Source organism: Columba livia, chromosome 2 (assembly GCF_036013475.1).
Source record: "Columba livia isolate bColLiv1 breed racing homer chromosome 2, bColLiv1.pat.W.v2, whole genome shotgun sequence".
NCBI classification, from domain to species: domain Eukaryota; kingdom Metazoa; phylum Chordata; class Aves; order Columbiformes; family Columbidae; genus Columba; species Columba livia.
Window position 1 is genome coordinate 156415413 of NC_088603.1, and position 18209 is coordinate 156433621.

The following is an 18209-nucleotide window of genomic DNA, read 5'->3' on the forward strand; positions in this document are numbered from 1 at the left end:
GATACAGTGTTAGAATATGGCAGCAAAATGTATATGTCATAGCATCTCTGCATCTCCCTAAACCCCAGCTGTGCCTCAACAAACAGCCCTTCCGAAAAAAAGGACTAGCATCCCTTCAAAAAGATTCTACCTTAATAGTATGACTTTTCATCTGGAGCTCTCAAACTGTTTTCCAGAGCTGGAAAATTTTCATTACACAGAGCTTACATGAAGAGGAACTGAAGCACACAAAGTTGTATAATTTCTCAAAGACCAAGCAGGCAGTCAGCATCAATCGAAGCTGGAACCACAGGCTGTGATTCACCTTGCTGGGCCTGGGAGCATACAGAATTGGTTCCTTTGGCTGAAAGCCACACAGTTCCTCTTAGAGTCAAGGGAGACCCAGTCTCAGCATCAGCCACTTAGTCACCTCTTCCTGAATTTTAAGCTTCCTTTTTGCAAACTCACACCATGCTCTTGGGTTCACCAACCAGAGCTTCTCTTATTACTCTAGAGAATAACCAGGCCTCCAATAACTTTAACAGGAACCAGAACATAAGCTGGAAGGTCAATGCTACACTGTAGATGCCTAAAGCTAAGCAAGGTAAATCTTAGCCTTTCCTCTAATGGTTAGACTATGAGTTCAGCTCAGGTGATGTGCTGAACTGATGTCTGGTCAATAACCAAAAACATCCTAATGGAAGACCCAGCACGCATTGAACTAATCAGATAAGCAGATCTGATAGTTAGCTCAAAAGACAAATGCTTTTCTGCCTTCTTTATTATCAAGGACAAGAAGCAATTTCCACATGAATAATATTAATATTTTGTTGCATGCACCTCGCTAGGGGGAAGGCAAGAACTATATATATATATATATGTATATATATATATGTATATGCATACATATGTGACATAGTAAAGAGAACAGTGCTGGTTTTCGCTGGGATAGGGTTAGTTTTCTTCATAGTAGCCAATATGGGGCTATGCTTTGGATTTGTGCTGAAAACAGTGTGGATAACACAGGGATGCTTTAGTCAAGGCCTTTTCCGCTCCTCACATTGTCCTGACAGCAAGTAGCCTAGGAGTGTACAAGGAGATGGGAGAGGACACAGCTGGAACATCTTACCCCAAGTGGACAAAGGGATATTCCATATCATACAACATCATGCTCAGCTTATAAAGCTGAGAGAAAAAGAAGGAACAGCTGGGTGTTCAGAGTGATGATGTTTCTCTTCCCAAGTCACCATCACGTGTGATGGAACCTGGCTTTCCTGGGGGTGGCTGAACACCTGCCTGCCCATGGAAAGCAGTGAATGAATTGCTTGCTTTACTTTGCTTGTGTGTGTGGCTTTTGCTTTACTTATTAAAATGTCTTTATCTCAATCCACAGGTTTTCTCACTTTTACTCTTCTGATCCTCTCTTCCACTCCAGTGTAGGGGAATGAGCGAGTGGCTGTGTGGTGTTTAATTGCCATATGGGGTTAAACCACAAGAAGAATAAATCAGTATTCCACATGTTAGTTTTGTGAAACAAATATAGATAAAATAATATTTTTTATTATTTTTCATTGCAATGCTTGTGTTTTTTAAAACAAATGTTTCTGATTTATGGATATCTAGTAAGTACAGGTGATATCTACCTCTTCCCACACACCTCCTGTTCCACATCAGATTCTGGTGTTCAAAGTGCTCTCATTTTGCACAGGATCCTGGGTCCCATAAAAGCAACGGCCTTCATTCCAGAAACTGAAATCTGTAATTTTGAATCCTGTGCTTCACCTCTTCTTCACCTCTTTTTCTGCTTACCCCAACTCCAGTAAAAACTCATATGGGCAGAACAGTGTTGGAAATATATATCCAGATAAATCATTAATGTCTATCCAGAGGTTACCATTACTGAACTCGCTTTTGACTTCTTAACATTACCCTTAGCATGTGATGTTCCTGAGTCAGATAAGCTGTGACTTCCGGATGGAGAGTTGCTACTTCCAGGAACTGTGTCCACAGGGTGAGGAGGTGGGAGCAAAGCCAGGCAAGGTCCTTGCTTATCTGTTCTGCTATCTTCTCCGGATTGCTCAACAGCTGGAGGAGAGAAAGGACATTTTGAGATCAAGACAGTGAAAATAAGGAAAATCAGTTAATATGTTAGATTAACTCCTTTTAAGAAGAACAGCAACAACAACAACAAAATCCTCTTACTTTAAAGTTATTATAAAAGCTAGAATTTTTAGTTATTTTACCCCAAATAAAGCTGGTAAGACTTTTGCTTTTGCTCTTCAAAATCCTCACATTTTAGCTCAATGCGTCTCAGTTACACAACTGATGAGCAAGAAGTGGGAACAGCCTCAATTTTTGCAAACCTTTTACTGCAGATGTAGTTATTGGGGGAAAAAAAAAAACCCAAAGTCGCTTTCAAATTATCCACCAGATGGTGCTGGATGCTCTGAAATCATAGACCACAGCCAGTCATCCCGTTCCTGATAGTAAAAGAAGCCTTCTCAGCCATGTCACACTAAGATCCCAGATGGGTGATTTGCTGCGGGGGGGGAACGAGCAACAAACGCAAAACACTGTGTTCTCAATACATCCTGAAGTTTGCTGTTGCTTCTCTCCCACACTACAACACTCTGGGACCCTCTGTGTCCTCCAACTCTAGGTTGCAACTCAGTGCTAAAGCTCTGCAGCCCATGAAGTATATGTCGTAACTGAACCTTCATCTATTCCTAGGGTCCCTACCTGCTTCCATGAAACCAGTAATACTACCAGAAACACTCCAGAAATAATATCAGAGGAATTGCTTATCTGTTCTTGGCCAGGTCTTTTATTCCCTAGGACTGCAATCTAGCTGAAAACCTGCTTGTTTTTCACATTTTATTATGCAGGTAGTTTCCAGATTGGTGATGCTGCAAACTAAACCATGATTAAAAGCAAATTATCTGTGTGAGAGAAACAGAGAAAATGCTTGTGTGGATAACACAGAAATTGTCACTGAGCTTACATTATTTGGGTGCCATTCCTTTGTAATGATTTGTCCAAAATGGTACAAGCTCCAGTACCGATTCTGGTACTGGAAAAATCAGAGGGATGCTGGTAGACAAAAGATTCTCCCAAAAATTTCTCTTTATAGAGTCATGGCACCTTACTTACTGCACTCAATTTTATGTGCTGTATGTTTTGGTTTTGGGTTTGTTTTTTTTTTTTTTCTTAGTAAGCTGCCTCTTACATCATAAACTGAAAGCATAGTTTTCAAAGAAGACGCATTGTTGATATAAGCCATACTAGGAATAGGTGTATGATAGCTGTTTTTCTATTTTATTGGTTCTGAAACTTTTGGATATTATGGAGAGGAAGGAAGGAATTGCTCTCCAATAGTGTAGTTGACACTCATTGAGCTAAAATATGAGGGTTTTAAAGAATAAAAGCCAAAGTCTCACCAGTTTTATTTGGGGTAAAATAACTGATAACAGAGGAAGGAGGGAAGGAAGGAGGGAAGGGAGGGAGAACGGGAGGAAGGGAGAAAGGGAGGAAGGGAGGGAGGGAGGAAGGAGGGAAGGAAGGAAGGAAGGAAGGAAGGAAGGAAGGAAGGAAGGAAGGAAGGAAGGAAGGAAGGAAGGAAGGAAGGAAGGGAGGAAGGAAGGGAGGAAGGAAGGAAAGGAGGAAGGAGGAAAGGGAAAATGCCTACTTCTAACTGTGAGAGTCTTACTGCTACACACAGGACAACAGCTGAGCAGCACTAGTGGTGCAGGTCAAATCCCAAGGACTCAGCTCCTCAGACCAAAACCCAGCAATTAAAATTATCACCGAATGTGATTCTTACTATTCCATTCACATACCCACTGCTGGGCTATTCACTGGGACTGCATCTTTCAAGCCCCACTCAGGGTACTCTGGCTTTAACAATACCGTCACACAAAACAAATCAACAGTGTGAGTTTTTTTTTTTATTATTATTTCAAAGGAGTTATTTTTGCTTGTTTGTTAACAAATCAACCATACAATTAAAAAAAAATATTTCCTTCCATTTTCTCCTGCATTGAGTATCTGCTGTGTTCTTGCATTGAATACAAAGCTATGGCAGGTTAAACTAAGTTTTTTCTCTTCTTTCATTTGTATTTAATTTTAAAAATGGATGTGGCTCTGGTAACACAATGGCAATGGGAGACTAACCCTACAAGCTTCTCTCTGTATGTTTTTTAGTAGAGTTTTCTTCCCTTATAAATGGCTGGTTTTTGTATGTTCTGCTGAAAATTATTCCAGTTCACATACTCCCAGAGACAAAATACTGGCAGAGCATTGCCAGTACTAATCTGTGCACCATACACAGGTACATACAACTTCAGCACTTACACTGCAGGGATGGTCAATGCTGTGTCATGTCCCTCCAATATTGTACAAGATCTCAACGTTTATGTTTTCAGAGTCTTTGCAATTTCACTGTCTTTATAATCAAATTACGCATAGATGAAGAGAAAGTTATCAACCCAGGGTGCCAAGAAAAAATGTTTTCACAACATTGAGGAAAACCAAAGTTTTTACAACACGCCAGAGAACCAGCTGCTCTAGATTTTGTGTTCACCTACTTGTTGCTACACTGTTCCCAGCAGCTTTCAAACAACAGTCAATACAGTCTGGTTTTATTAATATTTCCATACAAAACAAATCAATAAGCTTTTTGGGAGAACATGAACTGGGCAGGAATTATAAAACACAGATAAATTAATGCTGGCATTTTCTAATGTATGCCAAGCCAATTTGGACTTTCCCAGACTCATAGAAAATAAGTCCAAACGAGTCTCTAGATTGTGTAGTCTGACCTCCTACACCCTTACAGCTTCTAAATCTGGTCGACCTTAGTCCAATAACTTATGTTTCTCTAAATTAAATTTATAAGAAATCAGATTTCTTGCAAAGTATTCAAGTTGTGACTTAATTTTAAGAAATTTGCCATTTCAAACATTTTTCACCCAGGGCTGACAAACATTAGCCCACCATTCGTAACTGTAATGTGAATGTACTTCGGGTGTTATTTGGTTTTAGCTTCCCTCCATTGCTATTTAGTCATTATGCCCTATGCTGTCCCTCTTGCTAATAAACTAAGTAAATCAAATTTGTTAAAGCTTTGATTATAAATCATTTTCCTCAGTGATCAGCTGATGCTTGTATTTCTTCCTTGCATCCTCGGCAATGTGTCTGTGTCTCGCTTGAAATAAACGTGGTAGAAGCATGTTCAAGAGAGAAATTCAGTCACTTCTGTGCCAAAATTACTTTTTTACTCTCATGAGCCTCCCTAGACATTTAGGCATTTTTATTTTAGAAGATATGATTGTACAACCTGCCAAAGTATCTTTTCTCCTGTCAATGTAAAAGCTGAACCTATCTACAAATAATTTTTTCTCTGCACATTCTGATACTCAGGGCTAGGCTCACTGAAGCATGTTAAATCAATCCAGCTGGTGACTTGTTAAAAGTGACAGAAACATCTTGTAAGTGACTAATCAAAATTATATTAAATAGAAACATTCAACAAACTTTGTGGTGACACCAAATTCTCCTTCTCCCCAGTCTGATATGTGACTGGGTTGTCTCAGTGCACTTGAAAAATGGACTTGAAAAACCAGTGGGCAAATGCTGTTGAAGAAAATACCTGTAGCTCCATACAAATCTGAGATAACGTCTCTTCCACAGGTAGCTCCTCTAGGAAATAAAGAAAAAAAAAAGAGTTTCAGGTATGAGAACAGTAGATGTGAAATGTTAATGCTCTGCTTTTTATTCATGTGAGAAATAGGTCATTTGATATTCTTCCCCAACAGAGACAAGTTTCAGTTTGGATGTGGACACTCCACATCCCACCTTGTACTTGTGCAGGTGGAGGTACAACTTCTGCTTATGTAACCTGGACAACTAAACATATAGAAGTTCTGAAATGTTGTTTTCAGGACAAATAAAACATAATTTGGCTTTTCATTGTCTAACCTCTCTTTTACTAGAAGTTTGCTTATTAGCCTTTGGTATTTGTGGCCAACTCCAGAACTGAAGGCAAAGTCTCACCATTGTGAAGTCTGAGCAAATGATGTGCAAGAAATGGCTCTCCCTGTTGTGCAACATAGGACTGTGTAAGTGGTACCAGATGTCTCACAAGTAAAAGATTAGGCACATCTGTATTGCCTTGTAGAGTGTGAAGTACCTCTCCACTCCTCCAGGAAACAGCAGCATTTTGAGGTAATCCTGAGAAAACCCAGCACAGAGACTCCACTTTAAATGCACCAGACTATAAGGCAAAGGAGAACATAAATCAACTCTCCAACTTGGGCAACTTGATTTTGAAACGTGGAATTTTCTAATAGGAACCATAAAGAAACAAAGCAGAACAACCAACAGGCCAATTGCCCTCCCTAGTCCCCAAATGACTCTTCTTAAATAGTACTCAGGAATGAAAAAGGACAGACTGAGATGGGTAACATATAGAAAAGACCATCCTTAGATGGTAAAATTTTGGACACAATCATCCCCACTTTCGATGTTTAAACTATTTTTTTTTTATATATATACTACTCAGGAAACTAGAAAAACAAACTAAGAAAGTCTGCAGAGATTTTTAGTCTTGGATTTGTCTTAACTATCTTTAGAACATATGACGAGATTAATCTGACCAATACAGATGTTTACAAATGAATGAGGCATTTGTATTCTACTCCTAGTCAGTGGAGAAAAATGAGTAAGCACAAGGTGCCATCCATGTCATCGCAATCAGAAAGCACTACTTGTCAGATAACATATTTTATTGTCCTAAATGGGCCTGTTTCTCCCCAATGACTCTAAGGAGATGATAAATATAAAAGTTTGCTTCATATTCATCATACTGCGTGAATCTTACATCCCATAATTTTGCACAGGTTTGCAACAGGCACCAGAAGATTAGCCTTAAAACCAAATCTTCAGTAGATTTTCAGACTATGAATAAAATAATGCAAATTGCACTCTGCTCAAGAGGCTAAAAAGGGCATTTGCATTTAGCCAATTTGCATGTGTTACAACAAGTACATTTGCAAATTAAGTGGCTGCTTCAGTAACAGTAGTAATTTGAAAACCAAGCTAATTGTATTTAGAAAGCCAATATGTGCTCTGGTGTTGTTTTTGAGTTGTGGTCAACCAACCACACGTAACTCTGCCATTGCCCAACCTATAAACCTGTCCAGGTGAGACACAAATCATCTGATATATATGCCTGTTAACCAGGATGCCTGAAGCATGTGTTCTGTTGCATGTTGGATTCTGAGAACTCATAAGCTGCAAATAAAAATGTTGTATTTTTTTTCCCCTGTTGTTGGAGTGAATAACATAATATATGCTTGTCTCACCCTATAAGTTTTAGGTTATCTTGAAGTGAAATATATATTGAGGACAAAGGCATGAAGTGGAAAATAGGAGCTATGAAGGTCGTAAGACTGTAAAGCATAATGTAATATGTTTGATAGTTCTTGTATACAAACACTGTATAGTGAAACTGGAAACTGTTTTTTTTTTTCTCTTTTCAAATCTACTGGCCAATGCAATTGACTGTCCTAATATGCTTATCTTTGAAATATAACAAACTGATAACTTCAAAACCTGGTCACCAAATGACAAAGACATGAAAACACAGATGTGAAATCATGAGCCACATTTCTTGAATTCAAAGAAGCATGTGGGAGAGCAGAAATTAGTTGGAGATGCAGATGCACCTCGTTTTCACAGGTCATGCTGTCATTACATACAGAATCACAGAATCAACTGAGTTGGAAAAGACCTCAGAGATCACCCAGTCCAACCCTTGGTCCAACTCCAGTCCATTGACTAGATCATGGCACCAAGTGCCATGTCCAATCTCAGTTTAAAAACCTCCAGGGACGGTGAGTCCAGCACCTCCCTGGGCAGCCATTCCAATGCCTGACCACTCTCTCTGCAAAGAATTGCTTCGTAATATCCACCCTAAATTTCCCCTGGCAGAGTTGAAGCCCATGGCCCCTCATCCTATTGCTCACTGCCTGGGAGAAGAGACCAGTCCCCACACAAGTAAACATGAATTACAGAGCTGCAATCCACAAATCAAGCCAGCCAGCACTTGCACATTGGACCTATGAGGCCTGACCAGACAAAAAAAGCTTCAGCCAAAATCAGAAAATCTATTAAACAATTGAATTAGGAAGAAAAGCAGAGTCATTTTAAATAGCAAGTTCTAATTACGTAACTGTCAGGGCAGAAATAAAACGCAAATGGTAAATGCGGGAGTATGTTTCAAAAACACTCATATCACCTGTCAGATTTTTCTTTTCAGTTTTAAAAATACATTTAATCAAGAGTAAAAAATATGTTAGAGTCTTCCCCAGACTTCATGGCATTTCAGAACTGGAAATCTAGTTCTTCAAAAAGTAAGGCTGAAAAAAATCACTGAAAGGTAATATTTTGAGAAATTTATCAAAACATTTTACTCCTCTACATATAAGGCCACATCTTATAAAAGTATTTTCATAAGCTTAAAAGGCAATCATCTTTAACCATGTGCCAAAATAAACACTAATCAGAAAACAAGGATAAAATTCCTCTAAAATCTCTGAATAGCCCAAGAATTTGGTACTAAAATGTTTATTGAAAATGCAGCAGTGTAAAATATTCAGTGATTTTAAATGTCTGCTGACTTACCCAACTTCAGCTGTGGTAAATCAGGAACCTCCTTCATTATGAGGGTGTAGTACATGTGAAGTCCTCTTTGAGCATTCAAGAGCAGAAGACAGAGGTCCTTATGCCATTTGTATGCATGCTGCATGCAGTTTTCAGACGGGACATAAAAACTGCCCTGTGCAACAGAAGTATCAAGAAAAAACCCACAGAGATTAAAATCAATGGTTTGCATTTGTACCAGAGGTTTCCACAAAAATCCAGCTGTGGGAAGCCTTTCTTTTCTAATCAAGCAGCTGGCACTCAAGAGAGGTTTTAACCATCCCTACCTTCTAGCCACCTAACTAATCAGGTGCATAACCATAATAGTATCTCATTCTACATGTACACTTTGCCCGTTAGGTCCCAGCAACGTCATCACATGTATGAAGGCCCTCAGTCCAAATAGTCCAACAGAGAAGTCCATCTCTGTCCTTCACACATATCCCACTGCAGAGCCAACATCTCCCCATAACGTAGACAGTGCTATGCAAAACATACCTTCTATGCGATAGGAGGAGTGGAAAGGACTATAAAGATGGATACAGTCACTTTCCTTTTTCCTCATGGTCTCTTATTCCTCTCTGCAAATCTTGTAGCTTGATAGTATCACAGCATGCTATGCTATGCATGCTAGTGAAAAAAATGTAGATGGCATTCCTATCCTATCAACAAATATGACTCACTCTGTACTCCAGGATCAATGTCTAGATTAGTATATTTCTTGTGGGAGGAGATGTAATTGGACAGATCACAGCATGTTTCACACAAAAATTTCCCAGACAACATATTTACACTTAGAACATAAGCTGAGTTTGCATTAGGGTGCCATAAATCAAAACTTTTCACTTCTGTCAAAAAACACCGCTTGTATAAACTAGTCATATTTGAAATTTGCACTGCTCAGACTTAAAATAGAACTATTTATTAAACTGTGTTTTTGTGCCCAGGATTTCATGGAGAATTGCAAGGAGTAGTATGACAACTATCAGTAACAGTTAGTGTTTCTGTGCTCTGTCTATGCATTTTACCATTTTTATCCAATGATGCAGTAAAATGGTATTTGAGCACTTGCAATCAATTATTATGTCTGGTTGTTGTTCCCAAAACCAGGACTAAGTTGTCTGTATTGCAGAAGAAGAACGGGTTGTGAAAACAGGGAAGTGAGAAAGCCACGTAGGTGCTCTGTCCTTGAAAGATCATGTAAATGGAGAATACATCTGGATCTGCCTTTTACAGCATATGGGCTGCACAAAGGCACCAGGACAAAGCTCTCACTGTTGCATGACTATGGAGAAACATGAACAGTTTGTAACTTAGTCTACTGCTTATCACTGATGGGGTAAGAATACAATTCCTAAATGCCCACTAGGTACTGGTTGCCTTTTCAGATGCTGGTTTTGCATCTCCTGGAGCAACAGCAAAGACTCACCAACCACACACCAGTGCATCTCCTGTGGTTTTGTCCCTTTGAGTTCCCTAAAGCCTGTGTTTCATGACTTAGCTTAAGCTGGGGTGTTTCTCTCAGCTTTCTCATGCAAATCTTCAATATATTAACTAGCATTCTGCAGTAGACACAAAGGGGAATGCTCATCCTGACTCACAAAGAAGTGTTTGATGATGAAAATTGATGAAGTTGTTTGCTCTTGGAAGGCTTCAAAACCTTCACCCTCAGCATGAATGTATTTTACTCTCACCATGGAATATAGAAATACTGCTGGAAACAACAGAAAAATGGAAGGCAATTGATATATATAATGCAATGAAAAAATGTCTTATAATCCATTGCTGATTTTTTTAGGCAAAAATTACTCTGGTGTTTAAATGCTAAACTGACAAACAGAAGGAAAAATGTGAGATAATTTCATATTTCACATCAATACTATAACATGGTATTGTTGTGCAAGACTGCATTTTAATACAGCTATTTGCAGGCTTTCTTGGCATTGATTACCATTTAAAACTAAAAATAAAATCTGGAACTGAGCTTAAAAAAAATGTGTGAATTGAAGTTGTTGGAAATCTTTATAAATTAGCTCTATGTATTTTTTTTTTTAGTGTTTGTCCAAATTTGTTCTTTCTAATTTGTCAAGATACAGATGATATATATGTGTGCCTAGAGAGCTGAAAAGATAGGTCCCAGATCTCCTTTCTCTTCCTGTCCCAGCTCTCTGGAAGAAATATCTGTGCCAAAGAAGGTGCTGTGCCTTGAGAATACCATTGCACGGGAGGAACAGGAATGGACAATCACAACCCAAGGCAATGCCAAACAGCCACAATCCAGGCTGTGCCACACATGACTAAGAGGCCATATCATTCAGTTGAACCTTTTTGATGAAACTCTAAAATAGCAGCTGACTTTGAAAACCGGTTGTTTAGTGGGAACATCCAGGCTCATCTGAAAAATCATCTTGTCAAGGTGGAAAGAGCGTGATAGAAAAAGGACAACAAGCTCCAAATCTCTGGTCCTTCAGTGACTTACAGACATCACTACTCTCACAGGACTGTTTCTTCTGAAAGTTGTCACACATGAACAGGATGGAGAGCAGGACATAACAGCGATTATTAAACCCACCACAGGGACAATATAAGCTAATGCAAACTAAGATCTGTGCATCCTCATCTGCAGGGAACCCATCAGGGCAGACAGCTGTCAGATGATGCCATTATAAATAGTTTATCCATCACTTTTCACTAAGCTGGGAAATGTCAAGAAATGTCTTCTTTTGAGATGGCCTGAAGATTGCAAACCTTCCACATTTGCTATTTTCATTTCATCTTCTGCACATTTATTTAGGTGGTCCCCTATTTCCTAGGCTATAGCCTGAAACATAGATTCAGAACACAATACTAGCAAATCAAGTTCAGTAACAAACATGGTGCATGTTATTCTAAGGAAAAACACTGCTGTAAAACTAGCAGCTGGGAAAAAACAGTGGCTGTGACCCATTAAACATCTACAAAACACTCAGCTCTCTGGGTTTCTTAAATCAGGAGGACAGATATCAGTTTAATTCTGGTTAAGACAAAACTCCTATTAAAACAAAAGTTTAAACTGAAGCTGAAAACCCCAGCTTGCAAAAAGCATGATGGATGTAATATCCATTGCCAAAGTATGTTAGGTTCCTTTGTAATGATTCTCATGACCTTTTGAGTTAATTCTTTTGGTCTACTGTTAATCTCATTAGTTTCCAGGTAGACATATTTTTCTAGGCTACTTGGAAAATGAATCTGCACTGATTTCCTTTTCCAAGACCCTTCTCTATCTGTAAAAGTAGACTCTATGTCTGGCTTTTGCCCCTTTCTGTTGAAAATTTTGGGAGCATGTGAATGCCTGCTACATCTTCACTTCAAGGCTTACTCCCTAAAGTTGCTCTGATACTGAGGATGGATGACAACATAGAAGCTAATAATTCTGACACCAGAGAAATGTATGACTTCCATTATGCCAACATCAACAGAGGCAAAATAGATCAAGAAAGCCAAGACAGAATCACAGAATCAACTGGGTTGGAAAAGACCTCAGAGATCACCAAGTCCAACCCTTGGTCCAACTCCAGTCCATTGACTAGATCACGGCACTAAGTGCCATGTCCAATCTCAGTTTAAAAACCTCCAGGGAGGGTGAGTCCACCACCTCCCTGGGCAGCCATTCCAATACCTGACAACTCTTTCTGTAAAGAATTTCTTTCTAATATCCAGCCTAAATTTCCTCTGGCAGAGTTGAAGCCCATGCCCCCTTGTCCTATTGCTGACTGCCTGGGAGAAGAGACCAATCCCCACCTGGCTAGAACTTCCCTTCAGGTAGTTCTAGAGAGTGAGGAGCTCACGTCTAAGCCTCCTCTTCTCCAGACTAAACCCCCCCAGCTCCCTCAGCCTCTCCCCATAGGTCTTGTGTTCAAGTCCCTTCACCAGTCTTGTTGCTCTTCTCTGGACCCGCTCCAGCACTTCGATATCTTTCCTGACATGATGGAAAAAGAGGCAATCAGGAATATAATACAAAAAGCTACAAATAATGGTGATGATTGCAGAATCTGCAATGATTTGGGTTTTTTTTCCTGTGATATATGAAACTCTGTAGCTCTGCCTGCTTGATCCTCTGAGGTTCCCCCAGTTTGGGAAACTCCCCTGTGCACTGTGGTAGAGAACTCTGATGCCAGTGGTGCCAGCAGCTGAACTGCTCACCTCAGGAGCTGGGTAAATGTAAAATAGTTCGTAGCTCCTTGCTTCTCAGTGATGAAATAGAGTAACTAATTTTCCTGTGTCAGGTGAGCACCTAAGTGCACACATTATATCAAAAGGGATCAATCACTTAAGGTATGTCTGCAGGATATCATGAAGAATTATGTACATATAGCCTTAATTTATCCATTTCTCAGTTTACTGAGGAGTGATGACATGGTGAAAAACCTTGCCAAATGCCAGCTGAAAACAACTGCCTACTGTTTCAGAAATGTGTTCAGTTCAAGTTGATCTTGTTCAGCAAACCTATCGCCCAACAATGGACTGTCACTGCCCTTTATCCATCTGTCCTCTAAGGTGTTCTTGTAGATTTACACAGCCAAGTAAAATAGCCTACACAATCAACAACCCCAAACAAACTAAACATTCTTGACAATATCCTTGCTGAATACATTTAAATAAATCAGCCTTTTAAATTAATACGTTTCCTGCGTAATGCTCTTTTCAGTCAACAGATTTGTCCTATAATCAGAGTACATTGCTTTATAAATGTACTTTCCCTTTATAAAAAGAGAAAGGAAAATTACTTGAGAAAAGGAAACAGTGTAATTAAATAAGGTTCATGCCAATTCATTATTCAAATGCAGAGAGCAATTTCTGAGTATCCACTTCCAGTGTACTAAATGTATCTAATATCAAAGGCACCAACTGGATTTCACAGTTTGTAATATGCAGTAAGTTGCTTGTATTTTTTTCGTATTAAAGTAATTTCACAATCTATGTTAACTATGTACAACGTTCAACAATAGCACTAACAGTTGGTAAATTAGATGCTTTATGTTTAATGTAATTCAAAAAGTGTTTCGCAATTCCAATTAAAATTCAAATTGCTTGTCAAGAATTTTAAGATACTAAAATTCCATTCCAGACTAAATAGACAAGTTTTGCAGTTTCCAACAGTCTTTCATTAGCAGACAGAACTAGCCACCTTGCCTATTTCTGGCAAAGATCTAGAGAACTGCTTGAAACAGAGGAATAAATCTCAGCATTCCAAGATGAATATAGTTTCTGAGATCACAGTGTCTGCCCATTCATCTTCATGCCCATATTGGTCGCCTAATATGTAAATTTTATTCAAGTTCCAAACTCTACTTCAGAGACTGTTTCCTAGGACAGATTTCCTGTTATTTGGTGTTCGGAAATCAAATTATAATTATGGCTTGGGCTAATACATTATTGTTTACACCTCATTATATATATATATATATTTTAAAGCAAGATTATTAAAAGATAAGGAATTCTGGTAATTAGGAATATCACAGTATCACAGTATGTTTGGGATTGGAAGGGACCTCAAAAGATCATCTAGTCCAATCCCCCTGCTGGAGCAGGAACGCCTAGGTGAGGTCGCACAGGAACATGTCCAGGTGGGTTTTGAATGTCTCCAGAGAAGGAGACTCCACAACCTCCCTGGACAGGCTGTTCCAGTGCTCTGTCACCCTCACTGAGAAGAGGTTTTTTCTCAAATTTAAGTGGAACTTCTTGTGTTCCAGCTTGATCCCATTACCCTTTGTCCTATCATTGTTTGCCACCGAGAAGACCCCTACGCCATCTTCATGGCACTCACCCTTTATATATTTATAAACATTAATAAGGTCACCCCTCAGTCTCCTCTTCTCCAAACTAAAGAGACCCAGCTCCCCCAGCCTTTCCTCACACGGGGGATGCTCCACTCCCTTAATCATCTTTGTTGCCCTACTCTGGACCCTCTCCAGCAGTTCCCTGTCCTTCCTGAACTGAGGGGCCCAGAACTGGACACAATATTCCAGATGTGGTCTCACCAGGGCGGAGTAGAGGGGAAGGAGGACCTCTCTCGATCTACTAACCACTCCCCTTGTAATACACCCAAGGATGCCATTGGCCTTCCTGGTCACAAGGGCACAGTGCTGGCTCATGGTCATCCTGTTGTCCACCAGGACCCCCAGGTCCCTTTCCCCTACACTGCTCTCTAATATGTAATTTCCCAACCTATACTGGAACCTGGGGTTGTTCCTGCCCAGATGCAGGACTCTACACTTTCCCTTGTTAAATTTCATTAGGTTATTCCCTGCCCAAGTCTCCAGCCTGTCCAGGTCCCGCTGGATGGCAGCACAGCCTTCTGGCATATCAGCCAGACTGAAGCATGCAAGCAGAGGAATATTCTTTCACATGTGTAGGAACACAAATGAGAGTTCTTTGTATTTTACACACACATTACATATGTTTGTGTTTTTGTAGACATAAAAGATAATATTTCTAAAATAAAATATATATTATATTACCTTGTATATCTCTGTATGTACCCACATATAAATATGTATATGCATTTGTACGTTTCCATTCAGCCAGGAGAAAAAAAAATGAAACCAAAACAACTCTCCCTCAATTCACTGATCAGTTGAAAAGAGCTAGATCCCTGTCCCAGACAGTGAAAAATTATTGGCAAATATGAAACCGTACCAAAGACATGACAGTCCACAGTAGCCAACTTGTGAATGCCGTTCTGTAGTGATATACCGTTTCCTCAGCAAACACTGTATATTCAATCACACTCTTTGTGTATGTGTCACCTGCCAGTGCTCCCAGCAGTTTTTTTCTGAATGCTATCTGAATTTAGCATTCTTTGAGACATAGGAAAAGATCCCCAAGACATTAAATGTCTAAAAGTGTGGTGAAAATGGGCAGCCAAGAAAGAAAATGGACTTTAAATGTTTCTTTAACAGAAAGACTGTAGACTACATGGAACAGACATGGTACACAAATCTTGATCTCATCTAGCAGAAAAATAATACATCTCTGTGTTCTCCATCTGTCAGCAGCAAACCTGTGAACACAGAACTTTCTTGAGCAATGGGTGACAACCACATAAGTCAGGTCCTATAAACATCGTTCTTCTAATATCTACTAACAGGAAGACAACATGCTTATGGGAGAAAGAGTTATGGAAAATTGGGAAAATTAAGTACCTTCCATCAAACAAAGTGAAACCTAAAACCAAACATGTAAGATAAGCAGATATATTGGACTGGGATGCACTTGAATGTGCATATTCTATCAACTTAATAAATTGCCTTGATTGTATTGATTTACTAGTCTGTTACATAATATGACGGTTCATTACTCAAGCTCTAAAAGAAAAGTAATATCATTATGTTATATTTATCTTTGATTTATGTGACACTAGTAACACTAATCAAAAGTGTCAATAAAAGACAATAGTTAGAAAGACATTGACTATATATGTAACTATTCTTTGCCTCTCACTAAATCTGTCATGAAAGAAAACATAGGCTAGTATTTCATAAATGCAAGATGCAATTTGACATTTACATTAACTTTTAGAATCACTTTGTTAAAACCACTGGGATGATAATGCAGTGAAAATAAATAATATTTGAGATTGGAGTCAGATTCAGTGCTGATTTACACTTTGTACAAAATCAGCAGGAAGAAAGCATTGGACTTGAGACCATTGATATACAGGAACTTTAAGGCTTGATAAAGAGCCACCCTCTGAACAGGGAGAAACAATTATCCTGGTCAGGTCTAATGGTTGGGTCTGTGTTTCAATACTATAAGTTACTGTTCATAACATAAGTTGTATATTTCTAATTACCAGTGGCTTGGAAAAAAAGTGGCCAAGAAAGTATTTGATTTATCTAAAAATATAATTCTAGTAAAAAAAAAAGGTTCCACAAGTCACATTAATTTCCCTTAAAGAACTTCTAGGAGAAAATTCTGGTAGAACACTAACAAAGTTCTAAATGTCTTATACTGACAGGCTTAGAACCAAACATTTTGATTTTGAATTTCTAATAAAAATTCTGGCTTTATTTTTTCTATTTTCTTTTTCTTCAAGATCATGTTGAAGTAAAAAAAAATAAAAATGTATTGTACAGCTTAAAGGTCCAAAACAAAACAAAAAGTTTTTATCCATGACCAGGTGTTGGTTTGCTGTGGGTTTTTTTTAGATTTTTCCTTTAGGGAACATTTCACATAGTTTTTTTAAGTTACTATTCAATATAAATGAAGCCAAATTCTGAAATCTTCTCAATTTGTCTGAATTATATTTCCCACATCACTCTGAAAACTGAACTTGGTGTCTTGAGGTCAAGTTATATCATCACAAGTGTCTACAATCATGATGGCTCCATGTAAAAACATACATAGCATATTCTATAGAAGTTTTTAAACAGTTCTGGTGATCATGAATAAGAAGAGAAAAAATGCAATTTCCTCCACCTGATCTATGGGGTTATATATCACCACAGAGAAAATTAAAGCCATAAAAACATTTCTTTAGCAGTAAATTAAGCACTGGAGAAGATGTCTCATGAACGTTAGAGCAGGTGTCTGACAGGAGGCATACTTCTTCCAAGATGAGCACTGAATCATCTGGCACAAGATAAGTCATATGGTTTCCTTTCCCTCTGTTGGATATATGTATGAAAATAACACATATTAGTCCACATTTTCATCTTGTTATTATTAAGAGTCCATGTAGGGAACATTCTCAAGACACACTGAAGTATCCTTTGGCTAAGAGATAATACAGCAATAGTGAATAATGATTTCAAGGGCAAAAAACAGCGGTGGATTTTCAAACCATTTGGAAATAATTGTTTATGTAGAAAAAAGGGTTCAGCTTAGATATGTAGATAACGAGATAGACAGACACACATATATATGAAGCTGGTCTTTATATGTAATCTTAAATTTAATATTTATAAATACACACACGGTGTAAATTCTGTCCTTCTAAACAAACACAGTGCTGACATCAAAAAGGGCCTTAGTACATTGTCCTTTCTGATTAAAGAGAGTCCATCCTACTCACTAACAGATAAGGAAAGCAAATCCACTCCTGTTGCTGTGATCAAACAAGGACCCCTGAGCTGAAGCAGTGTCTTGTTATTACACATCGCTGCAGGCAACAGGCATAAAACCAGTCAAGTTCTAAAAGGACACTTGTTTACATTTTTTTGTCTCTCCCACCTGTATGTACACAATCACACACGTAGAAGGAGATCCTGTTCAGTGGCGTAATGCAACAGTGCCATTAAAATCAGCATTCGGAACAACAGAAAATACCAAAAATATTTTAATTCAATTTTCATACATAGCAACAGGGAAGGATACATTCAGCTGCTACTCTGGATGCGGTGTAGATGGCTTTAGGCTATGTAATCATGCAGCTTAGCAGCTGGCAGAGGAATTTAGCTCTTTGCATCAGTCCTATGTATTATCTGATACTCAATAAATGAATAAATAAATAAATTAATGTTCCTAAGACCAGTACTAAAACTTTTAAA

At 38.6% G+C, this 18209-nt stretch overlaps 1 protein-coding gene across 12 annotated transcripts in view; it reads right to left on the bottom strand.

The window, feature by feature from the left end:
• The window catches only part of FAM135B (family with sequence similarity 135 member B), a 274657-nt gene that overhangs the window by 32452 nt on the left and 223996 nt on the right, over window positions 1-18209 (bottom strand). For all 12 annotated transcript variants that reach the window (XM_065054475.1, XM_065054472.1, XM_065054474.1 and 9 more), the window contains 3 exons: window positions 8662-8815; window positions 5627-5676; window positions 1909-2064 (listed from right to left, as the gene is read on the bottom strand). In XM_065054475.1, coding sequence (XP_064910547.1) covers window positions 1909-2064; window positions 5627-5676; window positions 8662-8815 — 360 coding nt within the window. The remainder of the gene's footprint in view (window positions 1-1908; window positions 2065-5626; window positions 5677-8661; window positions 8816-18209) is intronic.